The 24041-nt window shown below is 29.7% G+C and overlaps 5 protein-coding genes across 5 annotated transcripts; 1 reads left to right on the top strand and 4 right to left on the bottom strand.

Moving 5' to 3' along the window:
• Positions 1-182: 182 nt before the first annotated feature.
• Positions 183-3714, bottom strand: PGO_121170 (hypothetical protein, conserved; the record flags this gene model as incomplete). The annotated part of the gene is made up of 11 exons (XM_028688913.1): positions 183-338; positions 1067-1125; positions 1344-1410; positions 1632-1766; positions 2039-2106; positions 2388-2418; positions 2619-2795; positions 2933-2975; positions 3151-3199; positions 3441-3592; positions 3689-3714. The coding sequence occupies 11 exons, from the start codon at positions 3712-3714 to the stop codon at positions 183-185; spliced, it is 963 nt and encodes a 320-aa protein (XP_028544714.1).
• Positions 3715-5676: 1962 nt separating this feature from the next.
• Positions 5677-10914, bottom strand: PGO_121180 (hypothetical protein, conserved; the record flags this gene model as incomplete). Its single annotated transcript, XM_028688914.1, has 1 exon — positions 5677-10914. The coding sequence occupies one exon, from the start codon at positions 10912-10914 to the stop codon at positions 5677-5679; it is 5238 nt and encodes a 1745-aa protein (XP_028544715.1).
• A 3884-nt stretch (positions 10915-14798) lies between these two features.
• PGO_121190 (aspartate carbamoyltransferase) lies at positions 14799-16706 on the bottom strand (the record flags this gene model as incomplete). Its single annotated transcript, XM_028688915.1, has 3 exons — positions 14799-14930; positions 15272-15769; positions 16218-16706. The coding sequence occupies 3 exons, from the start codon at positions 16704-16706 to the stop codon at positions 14799-14801; spliced, it is 1119 nt and encodes a 372-aa protein (XP_028544716.1).
• A 1443-nt stretch (positions 16707-18149) lies between these two features.
• Positions 18150-21785, top strand: PGO_121200 (hypothetical protein, conserved; the record flags this gene model as incomplete). Its single annotated transcript, XM_028688916.1, has 1 exon — positions 18150-21785. The coding sequence occupies one exon, from the start codon at positions 18150-18152 to the stop codon at positions 21783-21785; it is 3636 nt and encodes a 1211-aa protein (XP_028544717.1).
• A 580-nt stretch (positions 21786-22365) lies between these two features.
• Positions 22366-23697, bottom strand: PGO_121210 (lipoyl synthase; the record flags this gene model as incomplete). The annotated part of the gene is made up of 1 exon (XM_028688917.1): positions 22366-23697. The coding sequence occupies one exon, from the start codon at positions 23695-23697 to the stop codon at positions 22366-22368; it is 1332 nt and encodes a 443-aa protein (XP_028544718.1).
• Positions 23698-24041: the final 344 nt, after the last annotated feature.

Genomic DNA, 24041 nt, shown 5'->3' on the forward strand with positions numbered 1-24041 from the left:
AATCGGCATTTGATCAGTTTTTTCTTCATCTTTTTTTTCCTCCTTTTTTTCTTCTCCATTTTTTTCCTCCATTTTTTCTTCATCATTTTTTTCCTCCATTTTTTCTTCACCATTTTTTTCCTCCATTTTTACTTCACCATTTTTGTATATCCAAGACAATTAGGCATACATTTCCAGTAGTATCACTTTTCATTTGGTGCCCTACTATCTGCTTGCAACTTCATAACCTTTAACATAAGTTTATTTTTTTTTTCATTTTCTTTTTTCTCCCTCCTTGCCATACTGATAATTTCATTTTTGTCGTCTTCACTGATTTCACTGTGACAAATGCAGCATGTCTGCATACGGTAGGAAGGAGAAATGTGTCGTTGCGCAGTGGGTTTATGAGCACATGCAAGTATATGTTCTCTTTTTTTTTGTTTAAGTATGAGTAAGGTGTGTGTGTGTTCATCATCCATATGTTTATGTTATATACATATACACATACATCACAGTATGGTACCAGCAAGCATGGGCTCATTCGTGCATGCGCATATTTTTTTGCTTGCAACAGCACACAACATATCTCTCCATTCGTTTTTATGTCTTTTAAATTATGCGCATTTTTCATCTTATTTTAGAATGAATTATTGGCCATTTTTCCTTTTTTCTTTTATTTGTTTTATATATACTCGTTTGACATATTAATGTATTTGTATACACAAATAGCTAATCGCTCAATTTTTTATCCCTGTGGTTTTACCATCTAATAATTCTTTTATTCACTAATTAACTTTTTTTTTTTTTTTCCTTTTTTATATTGTGTTTACTCACTTAAGATTTAAAAACCGTTTAAATTTATACATTTTTTTTTTTTCTTTTATCTTATTTTGAGAAAAATTCATAATGCTTTATAGATATATTATATGTATATATATATACATATATAGTACGCTCGGACATGCATGTTATCATGGATGTTTTCATGTCTTTGTTTATGTATGCACATGTGTAACATCTTCGACCATAGAATAAATCCATTTGCTTCTTTTCCTCCTTTTTTTTTTTTTTTTATTTCTCTTTTCACCTTTCTACATTCTCTTCGTACTACAGTTTCATAGATGCACATCAAATGGAAAACGTGATCTTGAAAAAAAAAAAAAAAAAAAAAAAAAAAAAAAAAAAAAAAAAAATTAAAAAAATTTTTTTTTTTAAAAAATTATTTTAAAAAAAAAAAAAAAAAAAAAAAAAAAAAAAAAAAAAAAACGTGTTTAAATAAGTTAATACATGATTTTAAATACTAAATTTGAAAATACAAAATTTTCACAATGCGCAAGTGTAAGGTGAAGGAAATATTTAAATACCACAAGTCAACTTGTAAAAGGTTGGTGGCATATTCCCGTGCAATGATTCCGTTTTTGGCATTAGACACTGAAAATTGGTTATCCGATTAAAGGGAGGGAAGTATCAAAAGTGAAAAAAAAAAAAAATGTGTAATGTGTTCATGGATGTGCAGTGTATAGATATATTATATATGGGTACATTCGCATGAACGAAATACCAAAAGCATACTGAGAGGATTGGGGTAATGCAGAGGAAGTATATTACCACCACAGGTTATAACCATTCTGTAAACATGAATGTAAACGTACCAAGGGACATTCTCCTGTAATTGTGTCGCTCATTTCTGGTGTTATTTTGGATTTTGTCACTTGGGTATCCTTGTTAAAATTGGATTGACATGTGGATTCAACATTTGTATCATTATTTCTATAGTCATCCAGTGTCTTTTTTTGCTTCACGGATGAAAAAATAAATATACATAGGTGTAAAGGTACACATGTTAAGGTCCAGGTAAGAGCAGAAAAGGAATAGATCAAAGCACAAAGAGAAAAAGGTGATGTTGTGCATTCATGTATATTTATATTTTTTTGTTCATAAATAGGATTGATAAAACTGGGAGATAAATATAAATGTATATGTGAAAAAACTCATTAATATTACAATTCCAGTGTACGCAATTTTTTAAATTTTATGCTATACATATTATGCCACTTACCTGTGTGCTGTCTTTGTTACTAGATTCCTTATCACTGTCACTAGAGAAATTTTCTTCTCCTATATCTGCTTATTGAAAAAATAAGACACACACACACAAAAAAAAAAAAAAAAAAAAAAAAAAAAATTGAAAATGCATATCTGCAGTGTTTATCTCAACAGAATAGAAAAGCTTCAAAAATGAATGAAATATTTAAACAACAAAATAAAAAAAGAAAAAAAAAAATTGAAAATGCATATCTGCAATGTTTATCTCAACAGAATAGAAAAGCTTCAAAAATGAATAAAATATTTAAACAACAAAATAAAAAAAAAAAAAAAAAAAGAAGAACAGCGTTAAGTTAAGCTACTTTTCTTTCCTGAGAATTCTCTCTCTATCATCTTAAAAAAAGCAAAAACAATTGGAAGGAAATTTTGTTTTGGTGTAAATTTGGTGTGAAATTTTTTAGTTAAAAATGCTAGAATATGCAAACGTGCATTTGTTTACGTAGATCTGAGTCCATTATCATATGTAACATTATATATAATCGAAGATAAAAAAAAGATAAAAAAAATTATAATTCTCAACATAAATGGATTACATTTTCCATCGTGTGGTTCTCCAAATGTTTATCTTTTAGGGATACTCTATCAGAACTTAAAGAAGAATCTGAGGAATTTTTTTCATTACTTAGTTCTTCATTTATCTTATTGGGTGCTGAAAATAAATTTAGCTCTTTTTTTTTTTTAGGGGTCCTAAGATACGGAATTTTTATTAACTTAGTAAAAATAGAGGAAGCAATGATTTGTTCTTAAAAAATCGTGTAAAAAGACTAGGGGAGCATAATTTATTTTTTATGTATTGCATATGTCATGTCTATAATATTCATGCTCAGCCTTTTCCAATTTTCCCTACTCTTCTCTTTTTTGAGGATATTCTTCTTTTATGAGATTTTATCCTAAGAGGGGAAAAAAGTATACACACACATGTATATATATATATATACATATATATATGTGTGTGTATCTTTTTTTTTCCATGTTAGACCATCTTTTGTCAGATCAGCGTGTATATCTCTTTTATTGTCACAGAGGAAATACCACATCTGCAAGCACTTTCCTAATTTTTCTTACTCATATTCACTGTTTTCAACGGGAGCTTCCTCCTTTTGGTCGATGGGCCCTGTCACAGTTGTGATCAATGTGCACACGTTTATGAGTATCATGTGTGTGCTATACAATGGAGCATAATATGTAGCGTTTCTATGTCTTCTAATTACGGTAATGATATATACACAAAAAAAAAAAACAATCAGACTAATTCCAATAATCACATAAAAAGACAATACATTAGCAATACATTGCGTACTTGTTAGGAGCACATTATGTCACATTTGTTCCTCTGTTTGAACAAATAACCTTACCAGATATGAACTTCTTTATATTTAGGGTTGTTATCCCCTGTACTTCCAGAATTGCACACAACATTTTTATAATTTTATCCTTATACTCAATAATTTCATAGGCTTCCTTTTTAAACTCTTCCAACTTGGCCTCAGCTTGATGTTTGTATTTTCTAAAAGAAGAACATTATGGGATTCATATGTGGACCTTTCAATTTTTTTTGGATGTATTTTTTTTTTTTTTTTAAAGAAGAAAAATGTTCACCTACTTATATGAATTATCCCTGTTCTTCATCTGTCCTTTCGCGAGGATTAAAAAAATATATTTGATTGAGTGTGTACCTACACGCTTATGTAAATCCTTCACCTGATGCTTGCCCAGTGTGTTGATGTGTCTTATGACTTATCTGTTCTGCCTCAATTTCATCTCCAGCTTGTCCTATTCGTTCAATTCGCTCAATTCGTTCGATTCTTCCAATTTGCTGAATTCACGTTGGTGTTTTTTTGTTTTTTATTAAGCGCTACACAATTTGATCTTCATGCCATCCTCAATTTGCATCATTCGATTGTTGCGCTGTCTTATAGAACAAGAGAAAAAAAAAAAAAAAAAAAAAAAAAAGTAACACCTCAAATCAGCTTGAAAACAATGTATATATATATATATATATATATATGTATATGACCCAATCTACAGAATTTGCAAAATGGAACTCAAAAGAAAAACTTCATTAGAAGTATTTTCCATTAAGCAAATATCATGTTTAATACGATCATATTAAAAGGGATATTTATTCAGAAAAAAAGGAAAAACCTATGAAAGTCTAAAATGATTCTACAATTTTTTTTTTTTTTTTTTTTTTTTTCTTTTGCCATAAAGTATTACTTGTGATGGAATAAATTATATGAGGAATATTATTTCCCTGTTTTCACATTGAAAAAATAACACATACCTAATGTTTTGTGGTGTACGTACAAAACAAATGCCAATTATTCCCCTCTTACAGAATAATATGTAAATATATACTATATGGTAGCATCCCTATATGAGCAACTCTTAGATGGAAAACTTCTTAACACAATAGAGGAAACTTGCTATTTATATCCTTCTACCTCTTAACAAAAAAAAAAAAAAAAAGCAGATAGACATGTAAAAAATTTTTTTTTTTTCCTTTTTGTCTTATCCTATTTTTTTTAAAACATTAGATTGTAAAGTGACTTCTTTTTTGTTTCTCTCTTTCTATTTTGTTTCTCTTTTAATTTTGTTTCTCTTTTAATTTTGTTTCTTACTTTTTATTTTTATTAAAGTTTATTCCTACTTTAAAATTTGCAAAGGAACACAAAAAAATAAAAATACAGAGGGGGAAAAGAACGGGGTGTGATAGAATATAATTGAGTAACGCAAAGAAAAGCATTTTTTAATTACAAATTCAAACATGTTAATTATTTTAAATGTGCAAATTGATAAATTTGTAACGCTTCAAATGAAAAACGAAATAGGGGGATAAAAAAAATAAAATAAATACATAAGTAAATAAATAAATAAGTGAATAAATGAATAAATGAATAAATAAAACAAAATGAGAAAAAACATCGTCTATATATTGGGAAGCAGGGCTGTACTCAAAAGTGCAACTATTGCAGGTGGCTCAATAACATTAGTGTGATAAAATGTAAGCTTGATAGACATAAAAAAAGAAAAAAAAAAAAAAAAAGGAAAGAAAGAACGTGAAATAAAAACAGTAAAATGGATAAATTGGTGAATGGATGCATGGATGAATAAAATGAAATAATGAAAAATATTCGATATGAAATATGTGCCAAATCAATTACATCCAATCAGCTACATAACATTATATGCACAAAAAATAAATGACGCAATGATAACCACGAAGTGCTATATAGTTACGTTGCAATATATGTGCGTATGCACAGTAATAACTCAATGTGGAAAATGGGGAGGGGTAGGAAAGGACGTGAATTATGTATAAGTTACGGGGTAATATGATAAAAATGAAGGAAAAAAAAAAAAAAAAAAAAAAAAGCAAAATGATGATAGAAATAAATGAGACATATATAAAAAGTCTACGATATCGTTGTTTTGGAAAGATTCTAGAGTAACCGTTGGTATAAAATTAAAAGGGGAACTAATGAAATAAATCCAGAATAAAAAAAAAAAAAAAACTCAATAAATTTACATAAGGGATGCATGGAAGAACCATCAATATTATCATTCCGATCATCCATGGATTAGTAATTTCTACAAAGCTTGATGAGATTGTATTTTACTATCCCCTGATTCTTTTACATTTTCCGTCATTACTTTTTCAGTATCTATTTGACCACAAAATGTTTTCTCCTTGTCAACGGTTTGGTTTATCTGGCCATTGTGATTCCCTGGAATGTTACCACCAATGTTACTACTACCTTCTCTGCTTACGTCATCGTTCCACGCAAGTCTACTACTCCTATCATCACACGAATTGTTCAGAATTTGTTCATTATTCAATGCTGAAACAGAAAAATAACTATTCTGCTCTTGCATCATGTCCTTATTACAATATGTGATGTTATCTTCAGCGTTGTTATACTCAGGTAGCAAATTCTGTTCCCCGTGGAAAATATTCGAAGCAGAATTATCATCATAATTTGGTTTTGTTATTAATGGAAAAGAAAGAGAACAATTATTATTCAAGCTGTTTGTATTTCCTTCTCCCTGATGTATCTCGTAGTGATTCAAATTATTTCCTACGAAGGAATTTTTCAGATCTGTGTTATTTAAATCCACATTCATATTTTGGTTGTCTAAGATGTTGTCACAATTACCCCCCTTAATATCCTCCATATTATCACCACTATCTTTATAATATTCTCCTTGAGAACTGTCGTTCCCAAGTCCATTATTTCTCACCGTATAATCTGTCATGCTATTAACCATGTAATCGGCCATGCTACTAACCATATAATCAACTCCACTATCAGCCGAGCAATCAACTCCGATACCAGAAGAATAATTATCTCTGATACCAACCCCGTAATCTACTTCAGCACCAACTGCATAATCCACTTCAATGCCAAGGGATTCTCTTTCTTTCCCCATGGGTATATATTCATCACTGTGAAAAGTGCTATTATTCATCTGGTACATATTTTCGTCATTCAAAAAGGTGGGGTTTAAGTCTACTTTGATCATTCCTTCTTGTGCATGTTCTTGTGCATGTTCTCGTCCGCGCCCCTGTTCATCCTCTCTTCCACGTTCCTGTTCCTGCTCGCCCTGTTTTCCACGATTTTGCTCCTGTTTTATTTCGGTGCCCAGTTGCTGCTCCTGCAATTGTCCCCTCTCTTCCATTTGATGCTGCTGCGGTTGCTGCGGTTGCTGAGGTTGCGGATCTTGTGCTTCTCCCTCCTTCTTATCATTTAGCTCTTCATGAGACATCAATTCTTCTATATAATTTATCCATTCCATAACAGAATTAAACTTTTTGTTGTCGTAATTCAATTCGTGTTTACCTTTGGTACACCATGCATGGAATACCTTTTTGTAATTGTCTCTCTTAAAATTGTAAATGACTTCATCTTTTTGTATATTTCTTTTTTTCCCTTTATTAGAACTACACATATCTAGGGAAAAATCATTACTAAATTTTGAATTTTCATTGCTACTACTCTCTGTATAATCACTTTTATTTTCTAGCTCATCCAACGATTCAAAAAATGAACCCAACATGTCGAATTCTGAAAATATGTCATTTCTATATGGTGATGAAACTAAATAATTCGAGTTCACTTTTTCTATATTCTCTTCATTATAATTAGATTCAAAAAGCGGGGAAGCAGGAGATAGAGGCGTATTGCTGGGTGATTTTATAGGGCTATTTGAATAAATTTGTTGATTTGGTGATAAAACTAACTCATTCACATCAGTTAGATGCAAAGATGATGCATGCAAAGAACTTGTAGGAGGTGATTGTGAAAATTTCATGTTCTCTGGTGTGTTCATAAGTCTAATATCACATGCCTCTTCAAAATCAGGATCATTCAATTGATTCGGGAAACTTTTGCTATTTCCTTGGTTCGTATTGCTGTTACTATTGTGCACACCACTACCACTACTATTGCTGCAGCTACCACTATCGCTACAAATATCTGTACCACCCCCATCACCACTACCGCTGCCACTACCACTACCACTACTGCTGCCACTGCTACATGCACTATTACATCGCGGGGAATGGGACGAAAATGAATTCGGATGACTCATTTCTGGTAATAGAGGCAATTTTAAAGGCTGACTAACATGACTAGACGTGTGTATTGTTATCTGATTCATGTTTAAAATTTGATTCTCCTCATTTGATGAATTATTCAATCTCATATTTGAATCATCTTCCTTCTCTGTTCCAGGTGTATCAGGTTTCACTGCACAATTTTCAACAACAAACAACTTCATTTTCTGCTCATCCCCTTCTGCTGTAGCATCTAAGGAATCATTCTTTTTCACGGATATGCATTCTTTCATGTTTTCATTTTTTTCTAAAAATTCAATTTCTCTAATCAATTTGTAGTAATTTTCGTGTCCACTATCCTGTCTATTCATACAACATTGTTCCTTTCTTTCATCTTTGATCACTTCCCCCCTTCGATTTTTATCTTTTTCCTCTTTCTCCTTATCATTGTCGTTGCTACTGTCGTTTCCACTGTCATTACCGTCATCCTTTCCGCTGTCACTACCGTCATCCTTTCCACTGTCATTACCATCATCCTTTCCACTGTCATTACCATCATCCTTTCCACTGTCTTTTCTACTGTCTTTGTCATTGTTCTTTCCATTGTCCTTTCCATTGTCGTCATAGTTTTTTTCCCTCTCGTTGTTGCTTCCTCCACTTCTACTTCCATGCTCCCTGTTGCTACCATTCTTTTGATTATCACTACTGCTATCACCATGCTCCCTGTTGCTACCATTCTTTTGATTATCACTACTGCTATCACCATGCTCGCTGTTGCTACCATTCTTTTGATTATCACTACTGCTATCACCATGCTCGCTGTTGCTACCATTCTTTGGATTATCACTACTGCTATCACCATGCTCGCTGTTGCTACCATTCTTTGGATTATCACTACTGCTATCACCATGCTCCCTGTTGCTACCATTCTTTTGATTATCACTACTGCTATCACCATGCTCACTGTTTGTGCAATGGTTACTTCCCTGGTCAATTCCATCGTCAGTACAGCCCTTATTTCCATCGTTAGCGATATCCCTACTTTTTCCAGAGTTATCCCCCTTGTTGCATTCAATTTCACTGTTTTCCTTGTTCCCACAAATAGACCCATCAGTCCTACCTCCATAACACGTACAATAATTCGAGCTAAGACTGCGGTTGATCGCACCAATTCTATCACTATGAAACATTGGACATTTTATTACACTTCTGCTACCATTCGTATATGTGCAATCTAGGTGGACGCCATTTTTTCCAGAAAATACAGTTTCATTAAACAAAACTTTCTTTTTCTTGGTTTTCTCAATTACACATATGTTTTTCAGCTTATCATCATGCTTCGCATATATCATATTAAAATCAGTTTCTGTTACGATGGTACTTTCCTCTGTGAATGATGAAAAGGACCTTGTGTGGTTAAAGCAACTGTTATAAAAAACATCGTCTGGATTTTTTCGAGTTTGATCGATCTCCACTTTTCTATTGTGATTTACACTTGAGGGTGATAAAGGGTGTAAGTAGCATTGGTCTACAACCTCCTTGTCTTCCTGTTCAATGATAATTTTCCCATTTACCAATGAAGAAAAAAAAATTTTTTTCCTAAAGGTGGAGGAACATTTGTGCCTGTTATATGACGTATCATCAGCATCAGTATCAGCATCAGTATCAGCATCAGTATCAGCATCATCATCATTGTTGGTAGCATATTTAGAATTATGAGAATTTTTAGAATAACAAATTCTTTTACTGTCAAACGCCTTCATTCTCCCTGCATCATTATTGGCATAATTTATATATTTCCAATTGTATCGACAAAAGTAATAATTAAAAAATTTATTAAGTAAAATGAAAAAATAGGAATGAAAAAATTTCTTTACATATTTATCTACATAGCTACAATAGTCATCAATGTTTTTACGAACATGATCAGAAGTTGATTGGATAATATAATTATGTAACATTTTCTCATTCGTTGTGTTTCTTTTCTTTTTATTGATATCTTTTAAAATTAAAATTTTTTTATGTAAATATTTTTTCAAATATCTTTTTAACGTTCTTTTAAATTTATATATTAAATAATATGTTTCTTTCAAAAAAGTGCTTTTCCTGCTTTTCACAAATACATCCTTATCCATTGCGTCAACATCAATAGCGATATCTACTTCTTTTGTTCTATTAGATGATGAGAATTCATTATCATGGTCAATATTGTTATTTATTGCTCTCCTAGTATATGCTATATTTTCTTCTATCATCAATTCTTTTAATGTTTCTATTCTTTTCATAATATAGCATTTCAATCTGTTTATCTTTACATTGGTTCTAAAAATATTTCTCCTATTTTTGCAATTATAAATTCGTTTCATTTTGCATAAGTTCTTGTTATTCCCACTGTTAATCATATTTTTATCTTTTGAATTATTGGTATTTTTCATTATTGCTAATTCTGTTATATCCTCTTTTGTGTTTTCTTGTATAAGTGACAACTCCTTCGGGGAAGGGCATACACTATTAACATTTTTCACAATTTTATTATTTCCTATATGTGTATCTTTTATTGCCCCCCAATTTGAAATTTTGTATGCATCATACACTGGGAAACAAATACTTTCCTTGAACTTTTCTTTTCTTTTCCTTTTTTTCTTCTTCTTTTTCTTCTTCTTTTTATTCAGCTGTTTCAATATGATAATACCGCTTATACCTCTACCATAATTTCTCTTAAGATTCACAGTCCTCTTATTACCTTCACAATACTTTATTTTTTTGTCTATTCGTCTTGGACGTACACATGCTAAGGTTTTGTCCAGATTACTTCTTCTACCAGGATTCCTGTATTCTTCGCTAATATTACCACCAACACTCAGTTTACAGAATACTACACCTTTGTGTTCCTCAACCTCAACAATACTAGAGAATATATTATTTTCATTTACTTCTTTGCCTTTATCTTTTTTGATTTTACAAAACTCAGTTCTTCCCATCCCATAATTTTTATTTCTTAAATCAATTTTAAAATCATTTTTAAATGCTATATCGATTCCTAATAAAGATAAATATTCTTTTCCTCCATACAAGCTGTCCCTGTTGTCATTAACTTTTTTATCATTATGCTTACACAATGAAATGCTGTTTTTTTGTGAGTGTGCTTTTAAAAATGAAGAAAAATTTCCTGATCGTTCTGCATATTTCTTCGTGTCAATATTCACAATTTTTAAATTACAAAAATTGTCATAATATTCTATATCGAAACATGCACTTTGACATGTCGCCATTTTACATATGTTCGTATGTGTATATATACACGTATTGGGGCATGTTTATACTCATGCGATTGGTTTGTGTATGCACATTTGTTTCAATCACTACGTGTATGCTTACGCTCTTTTGTATATATGCAAATGTGCAGTGTGGACACCCTTTTTCGATGCTAAAATTTCGCTCTCCGTTCCCTCTATACCCCCCTTTTATAATATGCACGAAACTTTTTTCTTTATTCCCCCTATCTATCTAACTATTTATGTATATACATATATATATACAAACATGCGCACACATGAACTCACACATATGTGTATATTCTTGCTAATTTGAAATGCTACGTGTTCCACAAAAGCAGGTGACGATAAACGAATAAAAATTGAAATGTGAACCTTTATATTTTAACCCCTTAAATGCCAAATGCGTGTCATATTACTAATATGTAATGTGTGCACTTGTGTGTCACATGAGGGATATTACGGGGGGGAAATTAATAACCTACGTATTTTTTTTTTTTTTTTTTTTTTTTTTTTTTACACCTTTTAATTGTTCTCTTGCTATTACGTTTTTAATGATTTACTACACTCTCTTATCATTGGATAAACCTCGTTTGGATAATTAATTTAACGTCACTTTAGTTTTTCTTGTTTTTCTTATTTTTCTTAAATTTTACCAGTTTACTAATGTTTATATCTTGCCTTTGTTCCCTTTCTGTCTTCTCACATGCGTTAAATTTCATAAAATTTTTCACATTAACAGAAGCAGAGCCAACTTTTCTTCTTCAACTTTTTTATGCTCTCTGTTTAATTGGGGAAATTTATATCACTCGTTGTGTTTGCATTTATGTAGCAAATTGTATAATTTACAAGCTATCACACATAAACTCATGACATTTCAATGTCCAAATTTTATTCTTTCATATAATTCAAATAATTAAAAAAAAAAAAAAAATTAAGTAAAATAGACAAAACGTTTGTAAATTTTGCTTGTGCAAAAATGTGTCATACAAATGGAAAAAAAAAAAAAAAAAAAGTTAGGCTTTTTTTATCACACATGAAAGTATAGCACATAATATATGCAAAACGAAGGAAAAAAAAACATAAAAAAAAAAAAAAAAACACAAATGTTGAAAATGAGTTTTATTTCATAAATCTATGCATAATACATGAACATTAATTATATCCATTTAACATATCCGTAATGTTATATTTATGTAATAAGTATTATTAAGTTTATACGTATTATGTATGTATCTATTTATCCCACCCAAAATGTATACATATTATATATATCATATGGTATACCTATCTCTATACATTTCTTACAATTATAAAAAGGATATTATACATATGTCAGTTAAACTTTGAATAATTTTAGTTTTTTTCCATTTTTATATCCAGCGAAAAAAAATAAAATAATAAAATAAAAATAAATATAAAAAAAAAAAAAAACTTAAAATATATAATAAAATGAATAAAAACTACCTTACTGTTCATAAAATTATGTGCTACACAAAAACGTAACTTGCTAACATCAGCCAATTTATGATATGAATGAATGCTTTTATGCATATATATATGGATGATAAATTTTTATTACATATAATGGATTTTGATAATATAAAGAATTTGCCAAATAGATTTTGTTGTATATGTGGTGAATATATATACGTATGTGTGAATAAATGTTATGGATAAATGTATGGATGTTCAGTTCACATATAAAAACTACTCATGATGACATGCCACGTTATATATCGTGATTATAAAAAAAGAATAATGCTTTTATGTGAAAAAAAATTCATTTTATCAATTTTTAAGGATTATCATTTTTTTCTTTTCTTTTTGCTTTTTGACAAATTTTTTTAAAAAATAAAAAAATAATCACGAATTTGAAGATATGCTAACATACAAATAAAAAAAAAAAAAAAAAAAAAAAAAAAAAATGTGTATATATATATTGTCAAGCTATATAAAATGTAACTTTTCTTTTTTTTCTTTTTTTTTGTTAATACTTTTCCATGCGGTTAAAAGATATAAGCCTTTTCCCACTTCTACATTAAGTAATGTGATAAGGCAAAGCTACCATTTTTATAGCTAAAAAAAAAAGGAAAAGGAGAACCTAATTAAACATAAGAATAAAGCTTTAATAATAAATACGGGTTAAAACTAGTTGGTTCGTTAGTATGAAAGTTATGTCTAATGGGAAAAGCAAAAAAAAAAAAAATAAAAAAAAACGAAAAAATTCCAGTGCACAAGTTATGTATAATAATATATACATCTATGTTCTATGGGTAGATGCAGAATATAGAATATAAGAATGAAGTTTCACACAGCCATGTAGGAATACAAGTCACCCAATAATTTATTAGAATGTCAGAACAAAAAATCTTACTTAACAGCATTACAAAATAGGTATATGGTTGTACATATGTATTCACATTTCTAGATAGAACTTTTATCTAAAACTACTATCACCCTCCATCAATGATCAAATACTTAATAACTTAGGCTTATGTATATTATAAGTTCTTGACGAAATTATGATATATATATATTTTTCTTTTTTTATGTTATATTGGCATGCAAACATATAGCGATACATATATTTGCAAAATGCACTGAATTTATACCAAATAGTAGTCTAACCTTGAAATAAGAAATGTATTCACATACTAATGTATCCTGTGCTTAATTTTTATTAGTAATTCATGCGTTTATATAACACATGTGTCCATATACATTCCGTGCATAATTGTGAGTACAAAAAATAAAAACAAAAATTTGTATCTTTCACCCGCAGTACATTTTTTCATTTTTTTTTTTTTTTTTTTACACTACCTGTTTTTGACGAATATGTGTGTAATAAATACATATAAAAGTATACCTTTTTCATATTCTGCATCTCAAAATTGGCACTTTTTAAAACAGCATATATAAAAATAAGCTTTAAGGTAAGAAATACGGAAAATATATTCCCTATTATGTACATATCGGATTCATTATGCTTCTAGACAAGGAAACGTAGTTACAGAAATTCTATCATCACTCCTCATTACCATAACCATCATTCAAAAATAAAAATAAAACGTATGCTTACACTTAGCATAGGTGATATGGAGTGTTATACGTGTGTGTATTTACTCACGTTTAGATGTGTGTGTGCTTTTTATGTCTTTATAAATCATAGTTATACGACCACCTATTTTAATATAAGTAATTCGACATGTTGTTATGTCAAAACGTTTTTTCATTGGTTTCTTTTTCTTATTAAAAGAAAGTAAGTATTAATGGTGGAACTAAATTAAACTAAACACAAAGTAAACAGTGTGCATTATGAATAAATATGTATAAATAGATAAACAAAAGTTGGGATATATTAGAGAGAAAAAAGGGAAGGGTGAAATAGAAAAAACAGAAAAAACTGAAAAAAATGAAAAAATAAAAAAAAAAAATAATTCAAGGAATTCCCTATTCATTTTCTATAACCAAAGAAAAAAAAAAAAGGAATATTACATAAAACGTAAAAAATGTGTATTACACTTTTTAATTGTGTTTGCATACTTGCAATATTTAACAAAAATAAAAAAAAAAATGAGTTTTCTTTTTTTAAAAGCATATATTTCTTTACTAATAATAAATTTTAGACAAAAATAACTCAAAAAATATGTGAACAAATGTATAATAAAGCCAATCATATGTTTATAATTACAATCAAAAGTGCTAAATAATAATCTTTGTCGATTATGATTTCATGTACATAAAAGCTAATATATCAGCAAAATTTTAAAGACTCCACATAAATTAAAAAAAAAGCCTTGGCCTCCCCATAATGAAAGCAGCAAAATGGTAGTACTTTATGCTTTCTCTTTCGGTTGTTTTCTTTTTAGATAGGTGTTTTATGAAAAAATAAGATACAACAGAGCCATTCGTACATATAAGCCATTTTCAGCTTGTAGAAAGTATACACTTTTTGGATTTTCATCAACCTCAACTTTTATTTCGTTAACTCTTGGCAGGGGGTGCAGGATCTGCGAAAAGAGGGGAGGGAAAAAAAAAAAGAAAAATTTGTTAAAGAAGCGAACAATATTAAAAAGTGATGAAAACTGGGTTAAAATGGAACTCGAAAAATATCAAAAGGGTACGCCAAAAATACACAATTGCAACACAAATTTTAAGGTGTTCCGATAATTTAATCTTTTCATAAAACATGCAATAAAATTTTGGCATTGCTTAAATGACAAAAGTAGGAAACGCATATCGAGCAGCTGGATTTTGCGCCCTCTTAGCACTTCCAAAAATAAAGAAACGAATATGATATCATATATTATGCTTAGAAAATGTATGTATGCACAAAAACGTTATGACACACCTTTGTCTCCTTTCTGGTATTTTTTAGAATATCATTATCCAAAATAAAGGCATCTTTATATGTGCTGTATTCATTCATATCTGTAAATCTCTCTTTTTGTATCCTTGTCATGTATATTACATGTGCGTCTTTTATCCCTTTTTCCAAATTATCATATTTCTTTATAGAATTTTCATTATAAAAATTGTTCTTTTTCAAATTGTCAGTTATAATATGTATTATACTATCAGGAATGTCTAGCGATTTACATGATATAAAATTAAAATTTACATTATATCTACTAAGTAATTTACTAAGAGAATGAACAGTTCTTCCATTTTTCAAATCTCCAACAAATGCAACATTTACTTTTTGCTCTATGTCTCTTTCCAGAATATATGGGAAGAAGTTATATATTGTGTAAAAGTCTAGTAAGGATTGAGTTGGATGTTCCCCTGTTCCATTTCCTGCATTAATGATTGGCTTGCTTGATGATGCAACAGCGAGGTCCACATTGTTCTGTTATAAAAAAATAACGAAATAGGGAAACAATGAAATAATGAAACAATGAAATAATGAAACAATGAAATAATGAAATAATGAAATAATGAAATAATGAAATAATAAAAAAAAAAAAAAAAAAAAGACACACAATATAACACATCACAACATAGCATATCATAACAAAACAAAAACTGTCTAAGGGAATACATAAATAATGCATCATCACGTAAGAAATTATAATCTTAAAAAAAAAAAAAAAAAAAAATTTCGTGCAAAGAAAAACCAAACGGTTGGTAATGTTGAGCAAGAAATATTAATGTGTTGGGAAGAACTACGAATGTATCACGAAATTGGATAAAAAAATGTATGTCATCCTGTTAACATTTCCTTTTATCACGTTTGAAATAAACACATAAAAGCGAACGTAGATCCATGTTAGACCATATGCGTGTATTCTCCTTACATTAGATGGATCTCGATATATAATTCCGTCTACATATTTTGAAAGTATTATAAATGCATCTTGAATAGTTTCTCCTTTGTAAAAAGATGTAGAATTCATGTCAGTAATGTTTATTACCTTTGAACCCAACCTTAAAATTGCAGAATCAAAGGAACATCTGGTTCTTGTACTTGGTTCTAGAAATAAACTACAGAAAACTTTGTTATTCAAAAATTTTGAATCCTGCTTATTTTTTAATATAGATTCAAATTTTTTGGCAGTAAACAAAATGGCCAGCAATTCCTCATCACTAATATCATCAATATTTATAACATTCTTATTTTTCATCCTTTCTACAATTAAATCTAAATCGATTTTATACTTTTTGTTCAGCTCAATTTTTCTGTCGATAATTAATTTCTTCTTCTTTGTTCCTGCAGATGTGTAGGTTAATATTAATGCCATTAAAAGGGTGAAAGCTAAAATTAAAATACCAAATATTTCTATCATTTTTTCTTGAAAGGTCATGAAAAAAAAAAAAAAAAAAGTTACACTCTTAAGTGTGTAACAGGATAAGAATATGCAAAATTAAGGGTTCACCAATTCAGTGATGAGTTACAAATTTGAAAGATAACAATGCTGATGTGGTAATATGTTAAAACACTTTTTTTCAGCCATATTTAATTAGCAAAAATGTAGACATTATTTTCACCAAAGTCGCACAAAACATGTGAGACTTATTTATAATAAAGTTATAAATAATGCTCTAAAATAAAAAAAAAAAAAAATTCTTCAATTTAGCGTTGAATGAATGTTCAGAAAATCGGTGGTACTCGTCTAGCTACGATTTCATATTCAGGATAAATTATACATAAACACAAAAGTGTTTATCATTTGGGCGCAAAATGACACACCAAAAAAATAAAAAAACAAAAATAAAGAAAAAATAACATCACTTTAAATCAATTAATAATATAAAATACTTGCACTCATAAACGAAATTTCAAAAATTTTTTCTTATAGATACTTTTACAATGGAGGCCCATTTGTGAATAAATTCAGAACTGCATTTCAGTTACGCAAAAATAAAGCGCTAATTCTCTTGGGGCTTCATGCCAATCCGTTCTATTAAATTTTTAAAACATGCTACAATTAACGTTTTAAGGAATAAAATCATAGTTACTAAATCCGTTTTTGATCACTTATTCACGCACTATACACATGTACATATAAACGTATTACATACAAATATGTATGCATAATTTTTTTTTTTTCTCTCTTATTAATAAAATTGTTTGTGTCGAAATGGTGGTAAGCACCTGCATTAAGAAAAAAGGGAAAAAAAGTGTGAAAAAAAATAAAAAAAGTGCAAAATGAAAATCATTAAATAAAGGCTAAACAAAATTTCCCCTTAATTAGCAAGAGCACGAGAAATACATAAACTATATGTATATTTTTTACTACATTCACATTAAGAACAATTTTTTTTTTTTTTCTAATTATATTTTAACATATATGCATAGCTGCTTATATGATGTGTGCTAAAGCGTTAAAGCCACTTTAAGGTTACCGATAAAATAAGCATTTTTCCGGACGGCATAAAATTATAAATTTCATTGTTGTAATATTAGGGAGGTTTATATTTGCATGTCTGCACCCACGTTTTCATTAATGTAACTAATCACAAATTAAAGCAGACATGGTGAAATGGCCACGTATCAGCATAGGCACGAGGCATCGTGAGTAAGAAAAAGGCACCCAATGACGTGAACAGGAATGGGGAGCGGGGGTCTTTTGTAGTACCTAACTCTCAGGGCCATACTTGCGAAATTGCACAAATACCACAAGTGTGGCAAAAATCTAAAAAAGTTTTTTTTTTAAAAAAAAAAAAGAAAGCATGCAAACAGAAGGAATGCTCCAAAAAACGTTTTCATAAATTTTTAGAAAAAAGAAATGTTTATAGCTAGCTATTTCGATCGAAGGAACAGTTTGGGTGAAAAGAAGGAACATGAAATCGAAAATCAGGATTGTAAAAAGAGTAACATAGAAAGGGTTTTAAAGAATGCTTTAAATTTGAGTAAGGAACAAAATATAGTGTCTTACAAAAGAAATGAAAAGGAACGAATTAAAGATATCTTATCAGCGTTATTAAAAAAAAAATTAAAAAAGACCAAAAAAAGGAACAACAATATAGATGAACCCCCAGAATATAACACAAATGATCACCACCAAGACAATAAATTGAATTCAAATAATGGGGTAAATATGCATGTGAATTTTACAAGTGATAACGAAATAGAAGTCATATTAAGAGAAAATAAGAATCTAAAACATTGTTCAGAGAAAATATTACAATTAAGCACACACTTAAAACATAATGTATTAAAAAATATGAACATACAGGATGTTTATAAAATTATCGATACGTACATTTCTGATATTGAGTCCGAAATTTCTAAAATCAATGAAACATTGGAATTAGATGCAAAACAGGAATTAAGAATATATAAAGACCACTTATCAAAGTTATGCACCATCAAAACAGAATTATCAAAAAATAAATTCATCGATATAGAGACAGAAGGCAGTAGCTTAAATGAAATCGAACATATCATAAATGAAATGAAAGTAATACAAAAATTGATAAAGCAGAAGGAGTATATTATATGTTTAAAAAATACACTAAGTAAACTTGAGTATGCAAAAAAATGTGCAGTCAGTAGAAAATACGATGAAACATTGCATATCATTTTAGACGTAATAAAAAATCTACACATTTTTAAAAAATATGCAAAAGAGCAAATTATTAAGGGAATTCAATTTTTTCTTCCGATATTAACAGAATATTATATGAATAGAATTCAATTCTTACTAACTAGTATTTCTTGGGGTAACAATATATCAAATGTTTCAACAAGTGCATTGGAGCAATTAATAAATGATGCAGATATTAGTGATGATGAATACTCGTCTAACAATGACCAGGAGGAACACTTTTTTTTCAATACAGAATATTCTTTTTCGGAAGGAAAATTCACCAATGTATGTACAGATGCAGACATAACAACTGAACAAGTTGGTAATAGTGATGGTAATGGTGATGGAAGTTGCGCCACTAGACAAGGACAAAATGGAGATATCCCTAATGTGGATAAAGCCAAATCTATTAAAGAGAAAATAAAAAATGCTATAATTTTTGATAATACATACATCTCATTATTGAAAAAAGAAAGTTACGAATTCATTCACATATTAACAAGTTGGAATTTGACGGAAAAAATTCACAATTACATAAATGAAAAAAATTGCAGATATAATTTTTCATTACGTAGGAATAATTGTCCCATAAAATTTATTGATAAAATGGCTAGCTACATAATAACCTTTTTTAGATCCTTTTTTCAAAATGAGAAAAGTCCTTTATTCAGATTTGATAAACCTGAATGGGGATTAAAATATTTATTTTACCAATGCATAATTAGCAATACTATTTTGAAAATGTTTCTAAATTTTGTTCAAACTGAAGACATAAAAGATAGCAAAGTGATGCAATATATCTTGCAAAATCTGCTATCTTCCAATGAACATTCAAAAGTAGGTGATCATCATGACATTATTCAGGTTAGTTCCAACTACAACACGAGAGATGGAGAAACTAAATGCAAAGTACAGCATAAAAATTATGTGGATACTACAAATAAAATGAGCATGTCCTCTAGTGCAGAATTCTCATTGATTGAAGAACCAAATCGGAAGGTTCGCAGGCAAGCCGTGCTCGATGAGGAGAACAAGTTCAGAGAAAAAAAACACAAATTTAACAAGAACAACTATTCTAATGAGAGTAACATATACGATGAAAAAAACATTTCTAGTGTTCAGGAGGCTTCTTATATAGGAAGGACCCCTACGGAGGACAGCCAATATAATGAAGGAACGAAAAATTTGGACGAAGTTTACTACATGTATAGGATGATGAGTACCGAACAGAAGGAATGCTTCTTTTACGAGATAACAAATTGCGAACAAGTGATAAGTAAACTAAATTTCAAAATAGTTAATGAATGTAGATTGTATATACTAAGTAGAATTTCTGTATTCATTCAACTGTATCATGTGGAAGAAAATCAATGTGAAATAAAAAAGGCCTTTTTAAATTTTATACACCATGTTCTTAAGTTATATAAGAAATGGGCTTTGTATGACGGGGAAAATTGCAAGCATTTATTGGATGACTTATTAAAAAATACATTTGTGCATTTATTGTTAGATGTGGAAAAAATGTCAAATGAGGAAGAAAATAAAGAATGTAATACACACGATGAAGATGTACAAGAGACGAATAAACAAAGAGCACAAAAAACAAGTGGTCAATCGGTTCACGAATTGCTAAAACGTAGAATTGATAGTTCAAGCGAAATAAAAGGAGTGAATGTAAGAAATTTCTTTTTATTAATTGAAAAGGAATTTCTTGTTGATATATTGAAAGATATGTCCATTAACAACTGTTGTATACAGTTAAAGAATAGTATAATTCTGGAGGAGTCGGATTGTGTTAGTGAGTATGTACACATTCTTACTAAGTTAGTGAAGAAAATATCCAAGAGGATACTTCTGTTTCATCATGCAGAGGGAGGAACAATTACAAATGCAGATTGTAACAACTATAATGAAAACAACATTCATCACCAGCGGGACACTTTTGTGCAAGAGTACATTAACCATGTAGTGAAGGAATTACTGTTGATTGCAAAAGACGAATTTAGACATCACTGGAATAACATAAACGATCTAATAGGAGAGTGTAGTACAGCATGTCTTTTGTATGTTTCTTTTTGTTCGATAAATAAATTCCTTTCCATTTTTCACTTCAAAAGATATTTGAAAGACACAATTTCTAGCTTTAAACAATTGGAAAAAAAAATGATGAATAATTTGTTAGATGCATTTTATCACTTCATATCTATAAGAATATATAATTTATTTACAACAAATAGTATATTTCATGAACATATACTAAGTAATTTATTTAAAATGAAAAAATGTTTACCTGACTATCTGTTTCAAAATTTGTGTAATAAAATTTTACAAAAACTCGATTCCAAAATTCTAAATTTCATAGTAAATCAGAGTACAACTTATTTACATAATGAATGCATATTCAACACGTTCATCAACAATTCTTTCATGATTTTACAAGAATTAGAAGATTTGCATATCAAAAGGGATGGAATTGTCGTATATTCAATGCCAATATTACAAGAAATTATTAAACTCATGACAGACGACATGGATAATTTGAAAAAAAGAATTCATGAAATTAAAAGTAACTATGCTTTATTATTAAATGACAATAATAACAATTGGTTACTTCAGGTTACCAAAATAGCTAATGCTCTATTGAGGGAAGATGACGACGATGATGATTCCAGTAATGACTTTACACCACATCATCCATATGAACCAAGGTCTTATGGAAGTAAAGCATGTCAATTTTCGTTAAAAAAAATTAAATTCCTCCTTTTAAGAAGACCAGATATTAAACTCATTGCAGAAAAGTCTATCATTATTCGGGAATTTATAGAGGAATGAGGAAGTGTAAAAAAAGAAAAGAAAAGAACAAAAGAACAAAAGAAGAAAAGAAGAAAAGAACAAAAGAACAAAAGAAGAAAAGAACAAAAGAAGAAAAGAAGAAAAGAAGAAAAGAAGAAAAGAAGAAAAGAACAAAAGAACAAAAGAACAAAAGAAAGAACGTTTTTGAATATATTCATGTTCTCACTTTGGCAGTGCTAAATGTGTGATTATCCCTTCTTATTTAAAATATTCTACTTTTCCCATCGCTTGTACATGTAGTATATAAAATTAGGCCTGAATGGCCTTCGAACAAATTACATGTTTTTAAAGTTTCAGAAATTATACTTGTAAAATAAGTGTTAATAATAAGGATGCAGAAAGCGAATAAATGATCCCAAGCTCGGTGGAGAGAACGAGGGCAGCTAAAAGCGCTAATCCTTGTTATTGCACCAATTGCACAAAATTATGATATTGTACAAATGGGGATGTTTTTATTTTATTTTTTTTAAAAGGACAAACGTTTGTTCATATAAGTGGTATCTTAGATTTTTCCTACGCTTTTCTCACCCTTTTCCCATTTTTCAAGCCCGCCCCAACTTCAGGGCACGGGCTGCAACTTGCTTCCCTTCCTCTCCTCAACGAGACTTTTCATAAAATATTCACCAGCCTTATAAGACGACCGAACCAAGGGCCCACTGGCTATATACTTGAAACCCATTTTCATTCCTTCATCCTTGTAGTAATCAAACATCTGAGGAGAAATGTATTCAACAACATTTAGATGATTTTTAGTTGGTCTTAAATATTGACCGAATGTAATAACATCAATATTGTGTTGTCTTACATCTAACATGGCTTCTAGTACCTCTTCTTTAGTTTCCCCTAATCCTAACATAATACTCGTTTTTGTATACAACATAGGATTAATTTCTTTTGCAATTTTTAATACTCGTAATGATTGTTCATAATTTGCTCTTCTATCACGTACATATTTTTGTAACCTCTTAACAGTTTCAATGTTATGTGCATAAACTTCCATGCCACTTAATGCAAGCTTACGAACAGAATCTACATTTCCTTGAAAATCAGAAACTAAACATTCGATTAAAATATCAGGTCTAGAAAATTTTATAAGTTCAATAGTTTTAGCAAAATGCGTAGCTCCACCATCTACTAAGTCATCTCTATCAACTGATGTTAAAACAACATAATTTATATCCCATTCACATATAGCCTTTGCTGTATTAAAAGGTTCATTGATATCTGGTGGTAAAGGTTTACTTGATGTTTTTATAGAACAAAACTTACACCCCCTTGTGCAAGTATCCCCTAATAACATAATTGTTGCTGTCCCGATATTCCAACATTCACCTATGTTTGGACATTGTGCTTCTTCACATACTGTGTGTAGGTTTAATTTTTTTAAATCTGTTTTTAGTTGCTTATATTTTTTTCCTGTGGGTGCAGGTACATGAAACCAATCAGGTTTCTTTTCTGGCATTTTATTTCCAACCTTTGGAATTACTAATTGGTCTTTTTCTTTTTCTTCAACTGTGGTAGCGTAGTTTCCCCTTCTATCGTTCAATTGATAATTTCCTTTTTCTATATTCCCTACCAGTATCTCATTATTATCTGATTCGACATGAATAGTCTTCTTTCTATTATTTTCCTGATTAGCTACATTTGTATCTGACATTCTGTCCAATTTCCATAAAAAGAAAAACTTCTTACATTTCACCCTCTTGTCATTATTACATTTTAATTTTGTACAAAATTTTACATCCTTTCTAACGTATGATCCTTTGGCATGTTTATCGTATGAAAACGTGTGCTTTGTGCTTGCGAATATTTTATCTTGCACCCACTTCAATTTTACACATACTAAAAAAAAAAATGCATACGTGTAAAGAAAGGGAATTAAGAGGTGCATGTTTCGCTTATCTGTGGTTTAGGAAATTTTACAAAGTTGAAAAAGGGGTCCTACTGCTGTGTTTGCAGTGGTAGTTGCTGTAGTTCTTGTGGATCAAGATGAGTAATATTTCGTTCCGCTGCTTACAACGCTGTGTGTGTGTGTGGGGGACAAAATGACTTGTATTTTTGTTATAAAAAAATTCTGACAAAAAAAAAAAAAAAAAAAAAAAAAATGATAAGAAATTTGAAGATTAAATTCTTATATTTCTTCACCAACATGAAGGAAAATAAATACAAAAATCATGATCATGATCGTGCGCATGTGCAGGAATAGATCTATTTTCCATGTGATCCCGTAAAATT

Source organism: Plasmodium gonderi (genome assembly GCF_002157705.1).
Source record: "Plasmodium gonderi DNA, contig: Chr12, whole genome shotgun sequence".
Taxonomy (NCBI): Eukaryota; Apicomplexa; class Aconoidasida; order Haemosporida; family Plasmodiidae; genus Plasmodium; species Plasmodium gonderi.